This window comes from Corvus moneduloides, chromosome 15 (assembly GCF_009650955.1).
Source record: "Corvus moneduloides isolate bCorMon1 chromosome 15, bCorMon1.pri, whole genome shotgun sequence".
NCBI lineage: Eukaryota > Metazoa > Chordata > Aves > Passeriformes > Corvidae > Corvus > Corvus moneduloides.
The window spans coordinates 6,827,663-6,845,381 of NC_045490.1; the positions used below are offsets into that span (position 1 = coordinate 6,827,663).

At 55.3% G+C, this 17,719-nt stretch overlaps 1 protein-coding gene across 1 annotated transcript; it reads right to left on the reverse strand.

The window, feature by feature from the left end:
- Nucleotides 1–4,905: 4,905 nt before the first annotated feature.
- On the reverse strand, nucleotides 4,906–17,138 carry CDX1 (caudal type homeobox 1). Its single transcript, XM_032125388.1, has 3 exons — nucleotides 16,661–17,138; nucleotides 5,394–5,539; nucleotides 4,906–5,199 (listed from the first exon to the last, which is right to left on the reverse strand). The coding sequence occupies exons 1-3, from the start codon at nucleotides 17,085–17,087 to the stop codon at nucleotides 4,993–4,995; spliced, it is 780 nt and encodes a 259-aa protein (XP_031981279.1). The 5' UTR covers nucleotides 17,088–17,138; the 3' UTR covers nucleotides 4,906–4,992.
- Between the last annotated feature and the right edge of the window lie 581 nt (nucleotides 17,139–17,719).

The window sequence follows — 17,719 nt, forward strand, 5'->3', positions numbered from 1 at the left end:
AACCTCAGCCTTCATGCAGGGCAGGGGTGCTTTGTTTGCCTTTAGTGCCAGTGCAATCTGAATTAGCCCTTTGACTTCTTCCCCTGGGATCCACCCCATGGGGTCCCATGGCCACCTCTGTGACCTGGGGGGGGAGAGGCTGGTGTCACCTTATTACAGCTGTCCCAGCCCCATGTCACTAGTATGGACTGATCTCAACACAAGCCATTCAGCATTCCTGGACACACTTCACAGCCTCATCTTCTTGTGTCCAGGGCAGTATTTTTCATTTGAGACACCCAGGGCTGATGGTGCCCTGAAATGTCCATGTTGATACCATTTCTTCTGGGATGTCCTGTATCTGGAACCTGCTTTTCTGGTTTTTCTGGTGCTGCTCTGGTAGCACCATCAGCTCTTCATTGCCTGGGACCACCAGGGAGTAAATGTCCCACCCCAGGCACCTGGATGTCCCAGCTTAACATTGCAGGGCTGGACCAAGTCTTGCATTACCCTGGAGCTGGCAAGAAATGCACTTCATGGAACAGCACACACCAGAGGCAGTAAGAGCCAGAAGGAGCAGTGCAATCTAGGGACCCCAAAAACCCCAGGAGACGAGGACAGGAGTGTGCACAACTATCCCCGTGCCTTGATCCCCAGGGGGCTGGCACTAGGTAGCACACACAGGGCTTGCAAGCATTTTATAGCAAGTTTTGTTTTCTCCCACTCCACACCTCTGAGCCACCCCTGGGACACCCAGTAAACCCTTCCCTTCTCATGGGCCAAAGCACAATACACATCCTCCATCCCAGTGCAGCACTGACAGACACTGGCACTGTCAGCTCTTTGTGACACTGGAGGGCAAGGAGAGGGCAGAACACAGGCTGGGGAAACACCCTTGCCCACCCTGCCTGGTCAGCCCACACACATCCGGGTGGCAGCCGCCTGGGAAGAGGCGCAAAGGTGGCTGGCAGCGGGATGGGACCGTGCCCAGATCTGCGCCGCAGACACGAGGAAGGCGACAAGGCAGCGGTGCTCTGGTTAGTCACTGCTGGGAAGTGTGCCATGCTGCAGGCTGCTGGCAGGCCGGGTGTGCTCGGCCACCTGCTGTGCGTGGCCTTATTTTAATGATGGTTTCAAGATTTCTCCAAGGAGGGGTAAAGCTGGGCAGTGGGAGCTGATGGAAAGTGCAGAGGGAGGAGCAGGGAGAAAAGGTGGGAACTTGTAGAGGACAGCCCCCAGGGACCCCTGGCTATGAGGGCAGGCTATCCCCAGAAGGGCCAGGTTCCATGTGGGATGTGTCACTTAGGAGGCAGCTGCTGCAGGTGCTAAAAACAGGTGTTCGTCACCTGCCAGGGGAGAAACCGTCAAGGCAACACGTGTCCAGGAGGTTTGAACCACAAGTTCCAAAGCTGGTGGGGACATGGTGCCCCTTTCCTGGCACAGGGAGGGCCCTGCATGGTTCACCCATCCCTGCCCAAACGGCAGATGCAGGGCGCAGGGGAGGACATGGGAGGGGGAACGCAGCAGATGCATTTCGTCACCCGGTCAAGGGGCGTGTGTGTGTGTAGGGGGAAGGGGTGCCTGGGTGTGTGGGTGCATTTATTGCCTCTTCCCGCCAGCGCTGGCTCCCTGTGCACACACGGGTGGCAGGGACCCAAGGGCACAGCCCACGGCTCCCTGGACTTTTACCCTGCTGTGCAAACAGGCAGGCGCCAGATTAGGGTATCAGTTGGAATTTCATCCTGTCAACGGCACCCGCAGCCTCTCTGGGCGGGCGGTGGAACATCTTCCCTCTGTCCCAGTCCCTCGTCTCCCTGCAGGCCACCCAACACCGCAGGTGAATTTGGGAGATGCACATTTTGTGCCCACCAGGGCTCTGTTCCCCTCCCCACTGTTGTCTGCAGGCTCCCCACATGCAGACAATAGCGATGCACAGTGCTGGGCTGCCATCACCCCATCCCCTGCCAGGGCAGGATCCCACAGCTGGTCTCCCATGTGGCAAAGACAAAATTGGATGTTAAAGGGAGCCAAAACCCACTGAGGGAGGATGATGAGTGTGGGGGAGCCCCCACCATGGGGACCATGCTGGAGTCTGCACACAGAAGCAGCCCCAGTTTCCCCAGTCCATCCCAGCTCTTAAGGCAGGTGGCTAATCCAGTCTCCTCCCTTCCCTATATGGCACCAGCTCCATTGCCTTTGCCTCCCCCTGCCTGTTTTAGTTCCTGATTCCCCACGTTTCCTTACGGGGGTGCAGTGAGGTGGTTCTCCTGTGCCATGGGCAGCCTGGCACCGTGCTGGTGAGTGCAGGGTCACCAGGGTACAGCAGTAGGTGCAGCAGTAGGTGCAGCCTCTGTTGCAATTGCAGGAACAAACCCTTTGCTCTGTCCTTCTCTCAGCAATGCCACCTCATCCTGTTCCCACTCCTCCATCTCCTCCACCCACAAGGACTTTATCCTGCTTCAGGTGTCCCTCCAAAGCCAGCTGCCCTGCCCTGGCACCTCAAGACACCCCAGGCAACGCTTGGCACAGGGAGGAGTTTTGTGGCTGGAGGAGCCATTTGGGGCAGGCATTTGAGGGCAGCCCCTTGCTCAGTGCCCTGCTAGACGAGGGGAACACCGATGGGATGGAGAGGGAAAAGTGTCAGGCACCGATGCCAGCTGTCCCAGGCACTATCTCATATCCTCATTCTCTGTTTATTCATCTTGGACAAGGAGGATATTCAGCCCATCGAAAGCCATAAAATGAGATTAGAGACCAGGAGGCACCAATGGGAGGCAGCCACATCCATGGGCAGCTGGCCTTGTTCTTTGGTCTCTGCCAGCCCAACCACAGCCTCACCCTCTCCCCCTCTGTCTCCAGTGCTGTGAGTTTGCAGCCATCGGATCACCCAGTACTGCCATCCCTCTTGGTGCCGAAGGAATGAGACGTGGCAGTGCCATGCCATGATATGAGCCATGCCAGTGCCAGCAGTGCCCCTGTGGGACAGGCACACCGTGTGCTACAAGGACAAGGCTGCTGCCTCAAGATGCCCTTCCCAACCCTGGCTGCGCCCAGGGGCATCGGCGCCAGCATGACCTCGGAGCCACAGCACCACAGGCCAGGAATGACAGCAACAAACCTATGTCACACAGGATCCCTGCTTGTTTTTATTTTCACTGATGCCTAAAAAATAAAAAGGAAAACCAGTTCTGCCTTATATATACAAAAACTGAGCTGATGTCCTGAGTCGACGCAAACATTTGTCCTCATCACTGAGCGTACCTGGTAACAGAGGCCGTGGGAAGTGTCACCGGCAGGAGGGAGACCCAAAGCCTTTGAGGGCTGGAGCAGAGCAGTGGACACAGTGGGATAACAGGGACCCACTTGTAAAAGCCACAGCACACCTGGGGACTCTGTGTTCTGGGGGCTGGGAGTGGTGGGGGCTGGCAGTGGATGGTGTAGCCAAGGCATGCGAGGCACAAGCGGTGTCAGGTGGGGTGTGAGGGTTTGTCTGGGTGCTCTTCAGGCAGCAGGGACGTGTCTGCTGCTCCATCTTCCCAGAGCTTGGAGAGAAAATGCTGAGAAAGGTCACACAAGCCACCATGCAAAGCTCATGCTCCCTCATCCCTGTCTTGGTTTTCAGAAGCCACAGCCAAGGAGCACTTGGTGCAGCCCTGAGCAGGAGCCACAGACCCTCCTGTGTCCCAGCTGTGCCCCAGCTGTGCCCCACTGGCCTTTGGGGCTGCTGAAACTGGGCTGTATGTTAACCTGGGCCTATACAATGGTCAAGACTCAGCAGGATGAAGGGACTCCTCAGCTGCAGTTCACCAGTAGGAATGGATGGGGTTTAGCTAACTGGCCTAGGGAACACAGTGAGTGAGAGGGAGTGCAGTGCATGGAGGAGCAGGGAGAAAGGGAGGACAAAATCTGTAGTCCTCTAATCTGTAGTTTTAAAGAAAATAGGAAAAGAATTGCTTCTCTGTCTTTCTGAAAACCACCTCTCCATCACCTAACACCAGGGCACATGCCAGTCATTTCTTGCATGCCTGAGGAGGCCCCTGCCCACCTGGCACCAGCTCCTGGTGCCTGCAGTTACTGTGCTCCCATGGAATAGCACCCAAATCTCTCCTGGTGTTGGCCCTTCTGGACAGCCCGGGGCTGGTTCTTGGACCCTGTCTCAATGGCAAACCTTCCGTTCTCCTTCCCTTCCCCATGGAAGGGCTCAGCAGGGTGGTCTGCCCCCACTGTGCCTGCGCTGGGCTCCCTTCTACCCTCTCCCTGTGCTCCAGGGGGAGGATGGCTGCAGTGCCACCTTGCCATGGCACAGCCAGGGGAACCAGGGCTGCAGGGGCACGTGGCTCTGCGTGGCTGCGGGGGCAGAGCTGAGGATGCAGGATTGGGCACTGCCAGGGTCACTGGGGACAAGGGCAGGGATGTTCAGGTACTCTTGTCAAGGACACGCTCCAGCTTGCCACCATCACTGTGGCTTGAAGGGCTCCCATGTCACGTCCCACAGCTGAGGGTCTTGCCTGGTTCCCAGAGCCCAACTTGCTCTGCCCTCCTCACCCCACTTCCCGGAAGACCAGCTCAGCAGAAATCCATTTTGCCTTGAGTCCAGCCAGGTCTTTTTTCTACTTCAGTCTTGTTCGAACTGCCCAAAGCACCAGGCAGCTGGATTGCCAGGAGCACCAAAGGAAGCACCTGGAGCACCACAGGAAAGCCCTCCTCCACTATCACCCCCTTCCTTCTGCTGACATCAGGACTTTGCTGTGGGCTACAAAGACCAGAGACCAAACTGGTGTGTGGTTCCTATGGGAGAGCAGTACCTAACCCATGTTTTTTACGCAGGGGAGAGCCCACCAGTCCCTTGGGAAGGTCCCAGTGCCACCTGGCCCAGCCTTGCTGTCTGCCCCATCGGTTCAGCCAGGGACAGTCATGTCTTTGGGAAGGGGCTGTCACCCTTCAGAGCACATGGGCTGGCGGGGCTCTGCTGCATAGTGCTTTTCTCTTGGGGTCTGTAGCTGGTGAAGAGGGTTAAGGCATGAATTCTTCCTTGATCGTCAGTGGAGATGAGGAGACGAGGTTGGGGGCATTGCTGCTGCAGAGGCCTCCGATGGGTCCCAGTGTGCTGACAGCTGGTGGGGTGGGCGTGGTGGTGCTGGTGGGCTGGCTCTGCTGCTGCAGCTTCTTCTTGTTCACCTTCCTCTCCTTCGCCCTCCGATTCTGAAACCAGATTTTCACCTGCAGAAAGGAAAAGACGGCAATACAAAGATGAGGATGGACTCAGGCAAGGATGACAACCCTCAGTTCCCATGGGGCAGGGAAGGCATCCCAAAGTTTGGAAAGGATGTCTGTGGAGCAAGGTGGGGCTTGGGCTCTTCCCCATCCCCATCTCCACCCGGGATGTGGTTTTCCCAGGACTCTGCAGCACTGACCTGCCGTTCGGTCAGCCCGAGGGCCGCGGCCAGCTCGGCCTTGCGGCGGATGGTGATGTAGCGGCTGTAGTGAAACTCCTTCTCCAGCTCCAGGCGCTGGTGGTCCGTGTACACCACCCGGTACTTGTCTTTTGTCCTGGTCTTGCCTGGCAGAGAGAGCAGATAGGGGTGAGCCAAGGGGGGAAGAAGGGGAGCAGTGGAAGGGAGGGAGCATCCCCAAGGGCACAGAGGAGACACACAACCACCTGAGGAGAAGCATGCAATGCCCTGGGGACCAGTGGGAAAGACAGTCAGGAGGCTCCTACTGGCTTTAACATCCTTCCTATTTAGCATCAGGATGTTTCTCCTTGTCGAGAAGTACCTGGGCTTTGGTGGAATTGCTTGGTAGAAAGAGTAGGATGGATTCAGATGTGCCCCGGGAAAATGGACCATACATCCCCTGTGTCATGACACACAGTCCCTGAGAGGAGCAGAGCTGCAGGTCCTGCAGTGGGCAGAGGAGAGGCTGCCTGGCTGGGCTAAGGAGAGCCCAGCTCTTTGCTAGGAAGCCCAAAACCAAGGTGCCATCACTTGAATGTGCATGGATCAGAACAGGGGAAGGGCAGAAAACCTTGGAATGACCACATTTCTCTGCCTCCAAGAGGGCTATTCTCCTTCTCCCTGTACTGAGCTAAGACAGAGGGCAGTGCTTTTGGTGCAGTCTTTAAAGATGCACTGGAGAAAGCCCTAAGCACTCCTGGGGACTGGCTCAATGGGCCAGGGGTGTTTGGCCAAAGCCAGCCTGAATCTCTCCTTGGTCCCCCCAGATATGGACAGAGCTTGGGGCCATCAGCACCCACAGATGCACATCCCATGGGTCTGCAAACAGCACCTGCTGCTTTCTAGCAGCAAAATACAGTCAAAGGTCCTTTGTTATTCCACAGGGACACAGGGTGAGCTGTGGAACTCTGCCTGGGCCGTGGGGGGCAGGTGGCACTCCGAGGGGGGACGCCCATGCCCGGCAGTTTGCTCACAAGTTCCTGGTGTTTTTCTCTGCAGAAGAGCCCATAGGCAGGGAATAAACACAGCTGTGAATATTTGCTTCTCCACCCAAAATTACAAAATCCTGTTCCAGGGAGTCGAGAGGGATGATACCTGGCCATTTGTTTGCCTGGCAGACGTGTTTGCCCATATTCTCCTGAATTTCTGATGCTGAGAGCAGTGCTGCTGTGGGAAGGAGTGGGAGCAAGCTCAGAACAGCTCCATGGATTTTCCTGGGGCTGCCCTGGGTGTATCAGCATGGACAAGATACTGCACACCACTGCTGCAGATGCGCAGAAAGGGATTTCTGGTGATTCAGCAACTTACATAACCTCGCTTGCAGCCTGGTTCTGCCAGGAAAGGGGATCTTTGTGTGCCTGCCATCCTGTTCATCCATTCTCCCTAATGAGTCCTTTGCACATCCACCCATTTGGGCCAAATCACTTGGACACTGGACAAACTCAGCAATACAATTAAATTCTGACACCGTCCTGGTGGAAGCAGGAGTTTAGGTGGTCCAGACCAAAACTGGGCTCTAGACACCCTAATAAGACGTCAGAGAACATCTACAGAGCAAAACCCCAACCTTCAGGCTGCAAATCTGTTTGTGGACCAGCTCAGTTTTATTTTTGACAGTGTCTCTCTCCTGCTCTCACATTGCAAGGAGATGGAGACCTTCCTAAGCCACTCCTTATGCTGAAACTTAAATGTGAAAGAGTTGAAGACAGGACAACCCACATCCACTGCAGGTGGGAGAGGGGCTTGCAGCACCACATGGGATGGAAGAAAGCAGCTGGTTTTCTACTGAATAAGCAGGAGCCACAAAGATCCAGCTCATGGCATCACTGAGCAAACCAAGTGTGGAAGCACGAGTGGGAGCAAGCAGGACCTGGGATGGGCAAAGAAGGCACCTCACCCTGCAGGGACTGGATGCTGGCACTCCCAGGCACACAAGCAGCAGTCACTCAATTGAAGTTAGCACCCAATTTCCATCACTATGCTACTGTCTGCGTCCTCCTGCCATTGCTGTTGGTGGTGGTGGCACAGGCTCAGCACAGCATGAGCAGGGTGATGGCTGAGGGTCCCAGCACAGTCCCCAAGAAGCACTGAGGCTCCCAAGTGATCCATGGAACAGGGAAGGAGCCCAGCAAGGCTGCAACACAACCAGGAATAGAACCAGAGTTCCAGCACCAGGGCTGGACTTCAGCCACTAACTTGTAATTGAGGGATGGGATGAATCAGTGACTGTTTCAGAGAGTGGGGAGCCCAGCTCATCCCAGGGCTTGTTGGAAGTGAACACCTAATCCTTCCTCACCACCACCAGGTCAAACCTGCCTCTGACCACACAGGGTGACCCTGTGGGTTAAGAAAGGGTAAAAAAAGGTTAATTTGATTGAGCAAGGTGTGTGTGGAATATCTGTTGGGACAGGGCTGAAACGCAGAGATTCCATGTGCAAGGGGTCTGTGGCAGCTTTGCCAGGCACTTGTCTCCTACTTGTCACACGTCAGCTATGACAGCTCCAAACAAAACTGCCCCCAGGAGACTCTGCTGGGCTGCAGTGATGCCAGGGGCACCCAGCCCACGCAGGATCTGCACCCTGCCCTCGCTCTCCTACAGGGCCCCCGTCCATCCCAGGGTCACTGCTGCCTCTCACCACCCTGCAGGGGAAGGGTTCACCAGCATGAAAAGAACTTCTGCACCCCAGCCCAGGAGGGACCTGTGCTGAATCTGCAAACACAGCAATTCCCAAGAAGTTACAGAATAAACCAGATGCTCTGGTGGAGATTTATGTGAGGTTTAACAGCTCTGTGAGAAACTGGGCTCCCTCTGGCTGCTCCAGGCTCAGGGGCTCCTGCAGGTTTTTTTTTTCCTCATAGATTTATCTTTTTTTCTGTTTTGTTTTTTTTTTTTTTAATCTGAAAGCAAAAACCTTTCTAAAGAGATAATAACTTTAAAATGGTTTTACTTGCAATGTTGTTATTTGAATAGTACTGTTTGGAAAAAAGGAACACCTGGAAAGTGAAGGAGTTGACAGATACAGTAAAAAAAATAAAGACTAAAGAAATAAGGCGGTTTGTGAATACCACATATGCCATGAATTTCAGTAGGAATTATTATTTCCTGCTGCAGCTGTAAATAGATCCATCACACCCTGTTCTTTGTTATTCCCTCTTCATCCTTCATCCTGGATGGAGGCTGTGCTTTGCCTCAGGGCTGGCAGAGCCATCACTGGGTGAGCTGGGCACCAGCCTCAATAGCAGTATCAATATCATCACTTGCTGCTCAGTATCAGGTAGAAAAGACTCCAAACAGAGGGCTGACGACCAAGCCAGAGGTGGAAAGTTATTCACCTCCACTAATTGCTGGTTTCAGACGTTTGCTGAATTCAGGGATGTACTGTGGGTGATTCACAAGGAAAAGAAAAGGATTTGCAAGAAATACTATTGACAATGAATAATTCAACTACCTTGAATATGAATGCTGGGTTACACTTAACTCTCTCCTGGAGACTTTTTATGGCTCTGTGAAAAGAAAGAGGAAATTTGGGACGAGCCAATCCGGTTACTTACGGGGAGCCCTCGTGCCTATGGCCAAACAGAGGGATGGAACCAGGCATTTCCAGCCAGGCCTGGCAATGCTGGAACAGGCTGTCCCATGGCTGGGATAACCTGGAGCTGGGGATGCTGCCCCAGGAGGGAGTGTGGATGGGATGCAGAGGGGGTGCCAGTGGTGTCTCTTAGCACAGTCGTTAGCTCCTTCCAACCCTGCTATGCATTTACAGCCCCTCCTGCTTGTCCCTGAAAGACCAGGCACAGGAACTGCTTGGACAGGCAAATGGAGCCATCCGTGGGGCCAGTGGGAATGGTTTCGGCTTTGGGATCAAGGCAGGGCCAATGACTGCGTGGGGAGAGGGTATCGTTACTACTGTTAATGTATAACCCTAATAGCACTCACCTGAGCCACGATTAGATAAGGGAATAGCTTTAATGTGCTGTGCAAACCCCAAGGGACGCGCTCCCGAGTGTGCACGCACACACACAGGGGGGATGGAGTCCTGACCCCAGCCTGGATTCACTCTCCTCAGCAACCCTGCCCCGAGACAGGGATGCCAGAGCTCCTGCCCTGGGCTGGATCAGGAGCCTGGCAGGGTAAGGGAAAATCAAACTAGATCCTGTGCCCACCATCCTAGGCTCTCTCCCTCACAGCCACAGTGGAGGCTGCCAGGAAGGGGGTATTTCACCATCTCCAGTCCTGGCCTGCCCAAAGGATGGCTTTAAGTAAAAAAATGTGCCCCAAAAACCCTAACAGATTGAGAATATGGGCATTGTGAGGCTGGTGCTGAGCAGCTCTAAGAACAGCTGGGAAGGGGCTGGTTCAAACCAGGGAGGAAAGAGACTGTGGGGTGGCAGTTGCACCCTGGGTGGAGGTGGAAAATAGCAAAGGAGCAAAAGCTGGCATGTTACGAGGGGATCCACCGAGCTCCCAATGGAGGATCCCCATCCACGGGACACCTTTCTCCCAGCCACAGCAGGAGCAGCACAGCTGCCAGCAGCCAGGAGCATAAACTGCAGCGCTTTTCTAAAAGTCTCTATTTCACAGGTCAAAGCAGCTCAAAATTACCACAGCCCCAAACTCTGTGGGAAGCTGCTGTGCAGCCATCAGGGCTCTGATCTGGGAAGCTGGGGTACGGCAGCCCTGACCTGCTGGCTGGAGCCACTGAGATGAGAGCCCACGGTGGTGACGGCTGTTGCACCCCACAGCAGATGTTCCCAAGGCCTGGGGACACGTTGGATGTTGCCTTGTAGAGGAGGTGCTGGCAGGGGTGATGGAGGCACTGCTGCCAGGCTGCCTCAGCAGCTCTCATGCCTCACTCTGTGCTGGCTCCTTGTGCTCCCAGAGCCATCCTGCCTGGTCCCACCTGCCTGGTGGTGCTCTGGCCCCACACTGGCTTTGTCGGTACAGCCTTGTCTGCCCATCTCTCTGTACTGGGGAGCTGGTCCCACACTCTCTGATGGCATTAAAATATTACAATGCTGAAAAACATCGGGTGTGAAAGTCCTGTCACCAGGGAGCACCTGGGAAAGAACTGGTCCACACTGGAGGTAAAGTGCAGCAAGACGGTGCAAGGCTGTCCCCTCCGTGTGGGTGCTTCCTCTCCACGATAAAGCTGCTCCATTCTGAATGAGCAGCATCTGCTTGCAAAGAGGGTAAAATCCTCCCATCCCAGAGGAATCAGTGTTCTATCAAGATTTGGCATTTCTCCCCTGGGAAAGGATCAAGGAAAACTTCCCTCACACCTGGCAGAGCTTTAGGCAATGTTATGGCTGGAGAAACAGGCACACAGGCAGTTGCAAACCAGAGTGGAGTCCCAGGGTGAGAGCCATGGGATTCCCTGGACAGTTTAATCCCCAGTCCTTCTCCAGCTCATGGGGGGATTCACACCCCCACAAAATTGAGGACAGCCAGCAGAGCAACACCCCATGACAGACACCCCAGGCCCAGGAAAGGGCTGGGGTCGGCTCCTAAAGCTCACGAGCCTCCAGGCTGGCTGGAGCCACCCTCATCTGGCAGCCAGATGTGCTCCAGCTGTCTGTGTGCAGAGGGGTCAATGCTCCCTCTGCCGAGCAGCGATGATGGGAGCCGCACTGCACAGAGGTGATGCTGAGGCTCGGGACAGACAGCCTGGATCATTTCACCATCCCTAAACCAACTGGAAATAGGAACCCCAAAGTCTGAACTGGTGGTGGCAAGGGCGATCCTCTGATGCTCCCTTCCCCACACTCATTTTTTCCCCTCCTTTCCCCTCCAGGCCCAGCAGCCACTCCAAACACCCACGCTCCTCTGTGGCCTGGGAGGGGAGGATAAACCCGAGCCCCTCACACTCCCCGAGTGCTGGGAACCAGCAGCTCATGGTTTTCACAAGCTTTCCCCTTCCCTTGCATACTTCAATATCCTCAGCTATTTTTCCTCTGCCGCAGGAAGCAGAGGAGTGATGGATGGGACGACTGATGCGGGGCGAAGGACCGGAGCCATGTGGCTCATTTCATCACTGCCAGTGAGAAACGACCCCCTCTGTAGGGCAATCCTTCCCGAGATCCCTGCCTGACATCATTCCTCTGCCAGAATACACTGGATTTAGACAACAGCTGGGTGTCAAAAACTGGGCGAGAGGAACCACACATCCTCTCTGTACATATTTAATGTCTCAGTGCTGTGGAGGGAGGGAGGGAATGCTGGATGAATCCTCACTGAATGGACCCTGCCAAAACTCCCCCATCTCTACTCTGGGTTGTAAAAATGGGCATTTCAGACATCAGGGTTGAGGCAGGACTCATCTGTGCTGCAGGGCACTGCAGGCCCCTCCAGGGAGCCCAGCAATGCTCCTACACCGAGGGTAGCTCTCTCCATGGCAGTTCATCTCACACAACCTGGGGATTTCTTCCTGGTGCCAAAGGCTTCAGAGCAAACTGCAAATCTCCCATGTGCACCCAGTAGCAATAAAACCTGGTCCAGCTTGGTATGGAGAGCACTGGAAACATTTCACTTGCCAAACTGCGCTGCTTGACCCAATGGCTTTCTGGTCCCCTGCTCACTGAGGATCGAGCTCTGTGTTCCCAAAAAAGCTTTGCTCTAAGTGCAAGTGTGTGGCTGGAGAAGGCATGCCCGGGGCTTGTGGGACTGGCAGAGCCGACACAGTCAAGCAGGGCAGCCCTGCTGCCAGGCAGGGGCAGAAACCTGGTCAAAGAGCTGGATTTGGAGAGTGCAGACCGGTGCACAGGAGCACAGGCTCACCCTGGCTGGGTTTTGCACAGCTGGCACAGTGTGACAGGGACAGAGCTGCACCCACACCCACGCCCACGCCCACTGGTGAGGACACCCTTCCCAGGAGGTGCAAACCCCAAGGGCATGAAGAGCAGATGCCTGGTGTTTGTAGTGAGCTGGTGATTCCCCATGACAGTCCCATGTTCTCGGACATGGACAACACAACCAGAGGCCAGTCAGCCCCGGAGGCAACAGCCTGAAGCTGGCTGTTGGAGCAAGTCTTTCCCAGCCCTGCAGTGACTCAATCCTTTATTTTGGCAGCTGGCAGATTCCTTCAGTTGTTCCCATGTTTTATGAGCACTGAGCTGAGTGCCGCCAGCCTGGCTCCTGTGCTGGGTCAAAGGCCACAGCAGCGCGGGAGGACGGGGAGCGCCAGGGTGACACATGGGCTGCTGGCACGTGTGGGGTGGACACAACCCCATTCAGAACATCACCTCACTCCAGCCCTGATCCAGCTCATCCCAACCTGCCACCTGGATGAAGCTCATCTGCAGTGGGGGGAGGAGAACAGTGAGGCAGTGGGGGTCCCATCTGGACATCAGGACTCCTCTCCCCCTTTGCAGCCCCACAGGGTTTGGCCCATCCTTGCCATGGGGCAGTGTGGGGGAAGGATCCAGCCTCTTATCCAAGCAATCACAAAGCTAACAGCACCAGAGTGGGCGTCCTTGAAGGGTCCCCTATAGGAAACATCTGTCATTGGCCAGAGGTTTAAAGTGTCCCTCTGCTAATCCCAGGGTATTAGCCAGCCAAGCCCATCACGTAGGTACTGCCAGTGCTCCAGAGAAGCCTTTTTTGTTCAAGGAAAGTCAATTCTAGGAAAGTTTGAGAGGTCTGTACCTTGGCCAGCAGGCTAAGCAGTCAACAAACCCCAGCTGGGGCCAGGAGCAGGTTGTGGGTTAATAATTCAAGGGGAAAAGACTGATGGGGCCTGACACACACCTCGCGAGTGTCCCGGTGGAGCAAAAGGTCTCACAGGGAATGAGCATGTCCTAAAGAGAGGCTCCCCATGCAGGGACTGACCAGGGAAATGCACTGTCCTCCAGCCAGCACCATCATCCCAAAACATACCAAGCACAGAGTGAACCCCAGCAGTCCAGAGGAAATGTTTCTGTCCCATTATTGGGTGTTTTACTCTTTCCCCCAGTGTTCATGGGCCCCACTAGGAAAATAAACAGAGCTGGAAAACTGACCTAGAAATAGTAAAACTGAGCTGGAAAACTGCACACCCAGCAAATCACCACATGCTCCGAGCATCACTGCTTGCTCTCCATCACCCCAAAACCTGCCTGGGCACCACGGGCAGTGGTACCACACGAAGCCCTGAGCACATTTGCCTCCACAAGGGATGCTCCAATTGCACTTTCACTTGCACTATTTAGCACTATGGCCCCTGCTCAATTAGTGACCTAAAAGCCAGACCCAAGGCAGTATCTGAGGATTTGCATGACTAATGAGCAGAGAGTGAATTTCAAAGTTCAGCCAGCCCCTCTTCCAGCCACCTTCCTGAGCTTTTTATAAACCCTGGGTGCAATTCACAGGGAAGTTTGCAAATAATTGTGAATAAGGAGGAAGCATGAGGCTCTGACATGCTGCTAGTGAAGATTTTATGGGCAGAAAAGGAGGTGACATTGGAGAGAGAAATGAGGCCTGGGGACATCTTCCAGCTCGGTTCCCTTTAACTCCCAATTCCTGGTGACTGGAGTTGCAATCCCTTCTGCTGCTGGGTTATCTCAGCTCAGCCATGTGAAGCACGCATGAATGTAGCAACAGGTACATAAAATCATCCCCCTGTAAAGCCTGACTCTTCAGTGAGTCACTGGGAGATTTCTCATTGATTTTTCTCAAGCTCTGGATCACATTTGCAGAAGTGCCTGACACACTCATATTCCCTGCACAACATTTTATTTTACTACCATGCAGCTCTTCCCCAAAAGCTTTCAAACTATGGCCAGGAGCTGTTTATACTAGACAAGACAGAAAGGGAACATTAATTTACAACCCTCTGAAGTATTATGATTTACAGCATTCACAATGAAACTGTTGATATTTATAGGAAAAATCTCCGTGTATTCATTTCCTATTCCCACAGTGGTGAGATGGGGAGTTTATCAATCCAGACGGATTAAAGCCCAGTTTATTGATTTCAATAAAATGATTCATCTAAGAGCTTCACCCTTATCTATGTCAAACCCATCTCTGCCCTACTCTCTTTCAAGCTTAATGAAGACTTTTATTTAAAGGGCAGCACTGGAAAACCCCAACAGCATCCCACCATCTCCCAGCTCATGGTCCCACCACAGCAAAATCCTGCAGTTGCTTGGCACCAGAAGCATTGGGCTTGGACCCAGCAGAGGTGCAAGGACAGGTCCTTAATCTGTGGGTGACTTAGAAAAGGAGCTTACTGGTCATCCATCCCAAGGAAAAGACCCCAAGGAAGGGCCTTTCACCCCCACATCGCTGTGGTGGGGCTGGGGCAGCTCCTCTGTGTGTGAGAGGAACAAGGCTGATTTATTTGTTCCTTTGTATGTCTTTGATCTAGGAGATACAAACTAAGCAACTAATGATATTTTTCCAGAATTCAATCAACTCAATTGTCGTCTAACTCAATCAGAGGCACTTTCAAGCCCCTGTTTTATCTTGGCCCCACTGCTGGGTGTAAATCCACGGCCTTGATCCAGAGGAGAGGTGTGCTGATGGCTTTCCTTCCCCACTCATTTTCCCTCCCACCTCTCTCCTCAGAAGAAATCAAGATGTTCAGACCTACAAACCCTGCAGAAGTGGCAGGGTCTCAGCTGCAGGGCAGGGCTGCGGGGGCCTTTTCCTCACATTTCCCTTTCCACCCCGGGCAGAGGGAAGCCCTCAGCCCTGGCACGCCTGTGGGTCTCCATCACTGCATCTGGGGGGAAGCATTTTTCCTAAATAGTTACATTCAGCGCTTAAAACGAGACAGGAAATACCAGCCTGCCTCTCCCTCCTCTTTCCAGACTGGGGCTGGTTTTTTTTCCATTTATTGGGATATTCTGCCTGCTCCACTGCAGACACTGGTCCCCATCCCTGCCACACAGATTCTGGGAATATGAGTAGGTATTTTCCATGCTGGAAGACCCCAGGCACATCTGAAGAAGACCCTTACGTGGGCCCTGCCCACTGGGAATGCAGGGCAGAGCTGAAAACAAGCCAAAAACCTGAGACACTACAAACAGGGAGCCCTGGCCCTGATTCCAAGGATATGGGGCAGCAGTAACTCAAAGCAAACTCGCTCCCTAGAGATGCCCACAGCGACTCCTGTAGTGAGTTTGGCCCCAGCAGTGCTCTGAGGAGCTCATGGCACAGGAGAGGGAGAAGGATAGCAGGTTCAGGCAAGCCCCGTGGGTCCCGCTGGGAAGGGTCTAGGCTGGGAAGATGAAAGGGTGGGGGTAGGTCAGGACAAAGGGCCCGCACCTCACCTCGCTGCCAGAGGAGCCGGCCACCATCTCCATGACAAAGAGAAGTCCTTGTCAATTTGGGCTGGCCCCAAGGGGGATCTGCCCACCGCCTTTGAAGCGGGCAGCAGGGAGGGTAGGGGGCTGGGGTCACCCAGACGCTTCCCCCAGGTCAGGAGTTCAGCGGGGACAGAACCCTGGGGACAGCACGACCACTCGGTGCCCAGGCCGGAGATAATCCCAGGAACCAGGCACCCTTTCCTGCAGAGCCGAGCACCCACCAGCCGTGCACCTGCAGCACCCACAGCCACCCTCCACGTGGCACTGTCCCCAAGACACTCTTTGCACACGCACGGTGCCCCTCGCACACACACCGTGCGCGACACCGTCCTCACACAGCGCCCTGCACACACACTCGGAGCACGTCACCTCCCCCAGGCACAGCGGGTGACACTGCCTGCACACACACACTGCCCGCGGTGCCCCGCACGCTCGCACAGAGCCTGCAGCACCTCCCTGAATGCACCTTGTGCACATGCACACGCACACAGCATGGCTGCACGCACACAGCTTTAGGCACCCTGCACGGGCTCTCCCACAGCCAGCTCACGCTCTCATGTACAGCCACAGCCCCACACACTCACCCCGGCACTTTTGACACCCCCCATCCAACACCCCCTCAGGGTCCTGGGGGTCTCTGGTTCTGCCCATCCTACCCGGCACCGGCTGGGGAAAAGGACTGCCCCGCCATGTAAGCCCAGCTGTGAGTGTGGAAGGACAGCACCCTCCCTGCCCGTCCTCAGCTGCTGCCACCTCGCTGGCGGGGTCCCCTGCTCTTTGGGGACTGGGTGTCATGCCAAGGGCAGGCCAAACTTGCTGTCCTCCTGGCAGTCCCTGTGCAGGGAGAGCCACAGAGCAGGATCCGGCCCTGCAGAAATCCAAGCTCAGGGATCCTCTGCTCTGGGGATGGCGCAGGGGTGCAGGACTGGGGGTTTCCTTACCGTTGTTGCTGGTGCTGGGAATGCTGCGCCTCATCCACTCGTATGGGGTGCGTCTCTGGGCATTAGGGGAGAGCTGGGGGACCGAGCTGCTGATGGGTGGAGGCAGGAGTCCAGAGCCCGGAGGCTGAATGGGGTTAAAATCTGGGGCGCTGAATCCAAACTGCCCCGGGCTGGCGGTGGAAGGCGTCGCAGCGGCCCCATAGGAATGCCAGTCCTCCTTGGCAGGGGTGTAGGGAGAGCCCCAGGCAGCTGCCGGCTGCCCGTGGTGCAGGTCGTTGTTAATCCCCGGCACATGGTGGTAGCTGGCGAAGTCCGAGTACTGCGGTGGCCCCGGCACGTAGTTCTGGGGGTTGAGGTTGAGGCTGGGGTGCCGGACCGGGCTGGGATACATGTTGGTGTCCTTATCCACAAGATATCCTACATACATCTTCCCGGGCCGTCCCGCTCATGCTGCGCCGCCAAGCCGCGACTGCGGCCGCTTGGGTTTGGCGGGGAGGCGGCCGCCCCTCCTTCGCCACCACTCACCTGGGCGCCTTGGGGAGCCTGTCCTGGGGCCAGGCACCTCCCTGCCCACAGGCTTTTATTGGGCCCAACCTCTCGCAGCATTTGCATTGAAAGGCAGGTTTGCATTTCAAAGTGCAGAAACCCCAGCGGGTGAGGGGGACGAGCTCAAACTTCCCACTCTGGCTGCAAGGAGGATGAGGTAGTGGGTGACCCCAGGGAGCACCCAGGACCCCCCAGACCCTCTGTCACTACCCCACAACTGTGCCCATGCCACCGGACGTGGTCCCTCTGTAGCAGCTGTCTTTGGGGACATGAGGGTGTCACGGGTGTCCCATGAGGATACCCCAAGGGACCTCACCACCATCCACACCCCAGGAGCAGTGTGCCTTGGGATGAACCTCTGTATTAAAACCCAGCTGCACGCAGGGGACAAGTTAGCCTGTGTGTGTCTGTCACCTGCCCTGTCCCCACGTTGGGGGACACCAAACTCTTGGTCTGAATGGGGTTCTCCTGTGCCCAGCAGCAGCATCTGCCTCTTTGGAAGAGAGAGGCTGG

Excerpts from the sequence above, each read along its gene's own strand:
- CDX1 (XM_032125388.1), bottom strand. The coding sequence starts at position 17,087 with ATGTATGTAGGATATCTTGTGGATAAGGACACCAACATGTATCCCAGC. Across the intron at positions 5,540-16,660 it reads TCCCAGCACCAGCAACAACG|GCAAGACCAGGACAAAAGAC; the intron begins GTAAGGAAACCC and ends TCTCTCTGCCAG. Across the intron at positions 5,200-5,393 it reads TCGGGCTGACCGAACGGCAG|GTGAAAATCTGGTTTCAGAA; the intron begins GTCAGTGCTGCA and ends TCCTTTCTGCAG.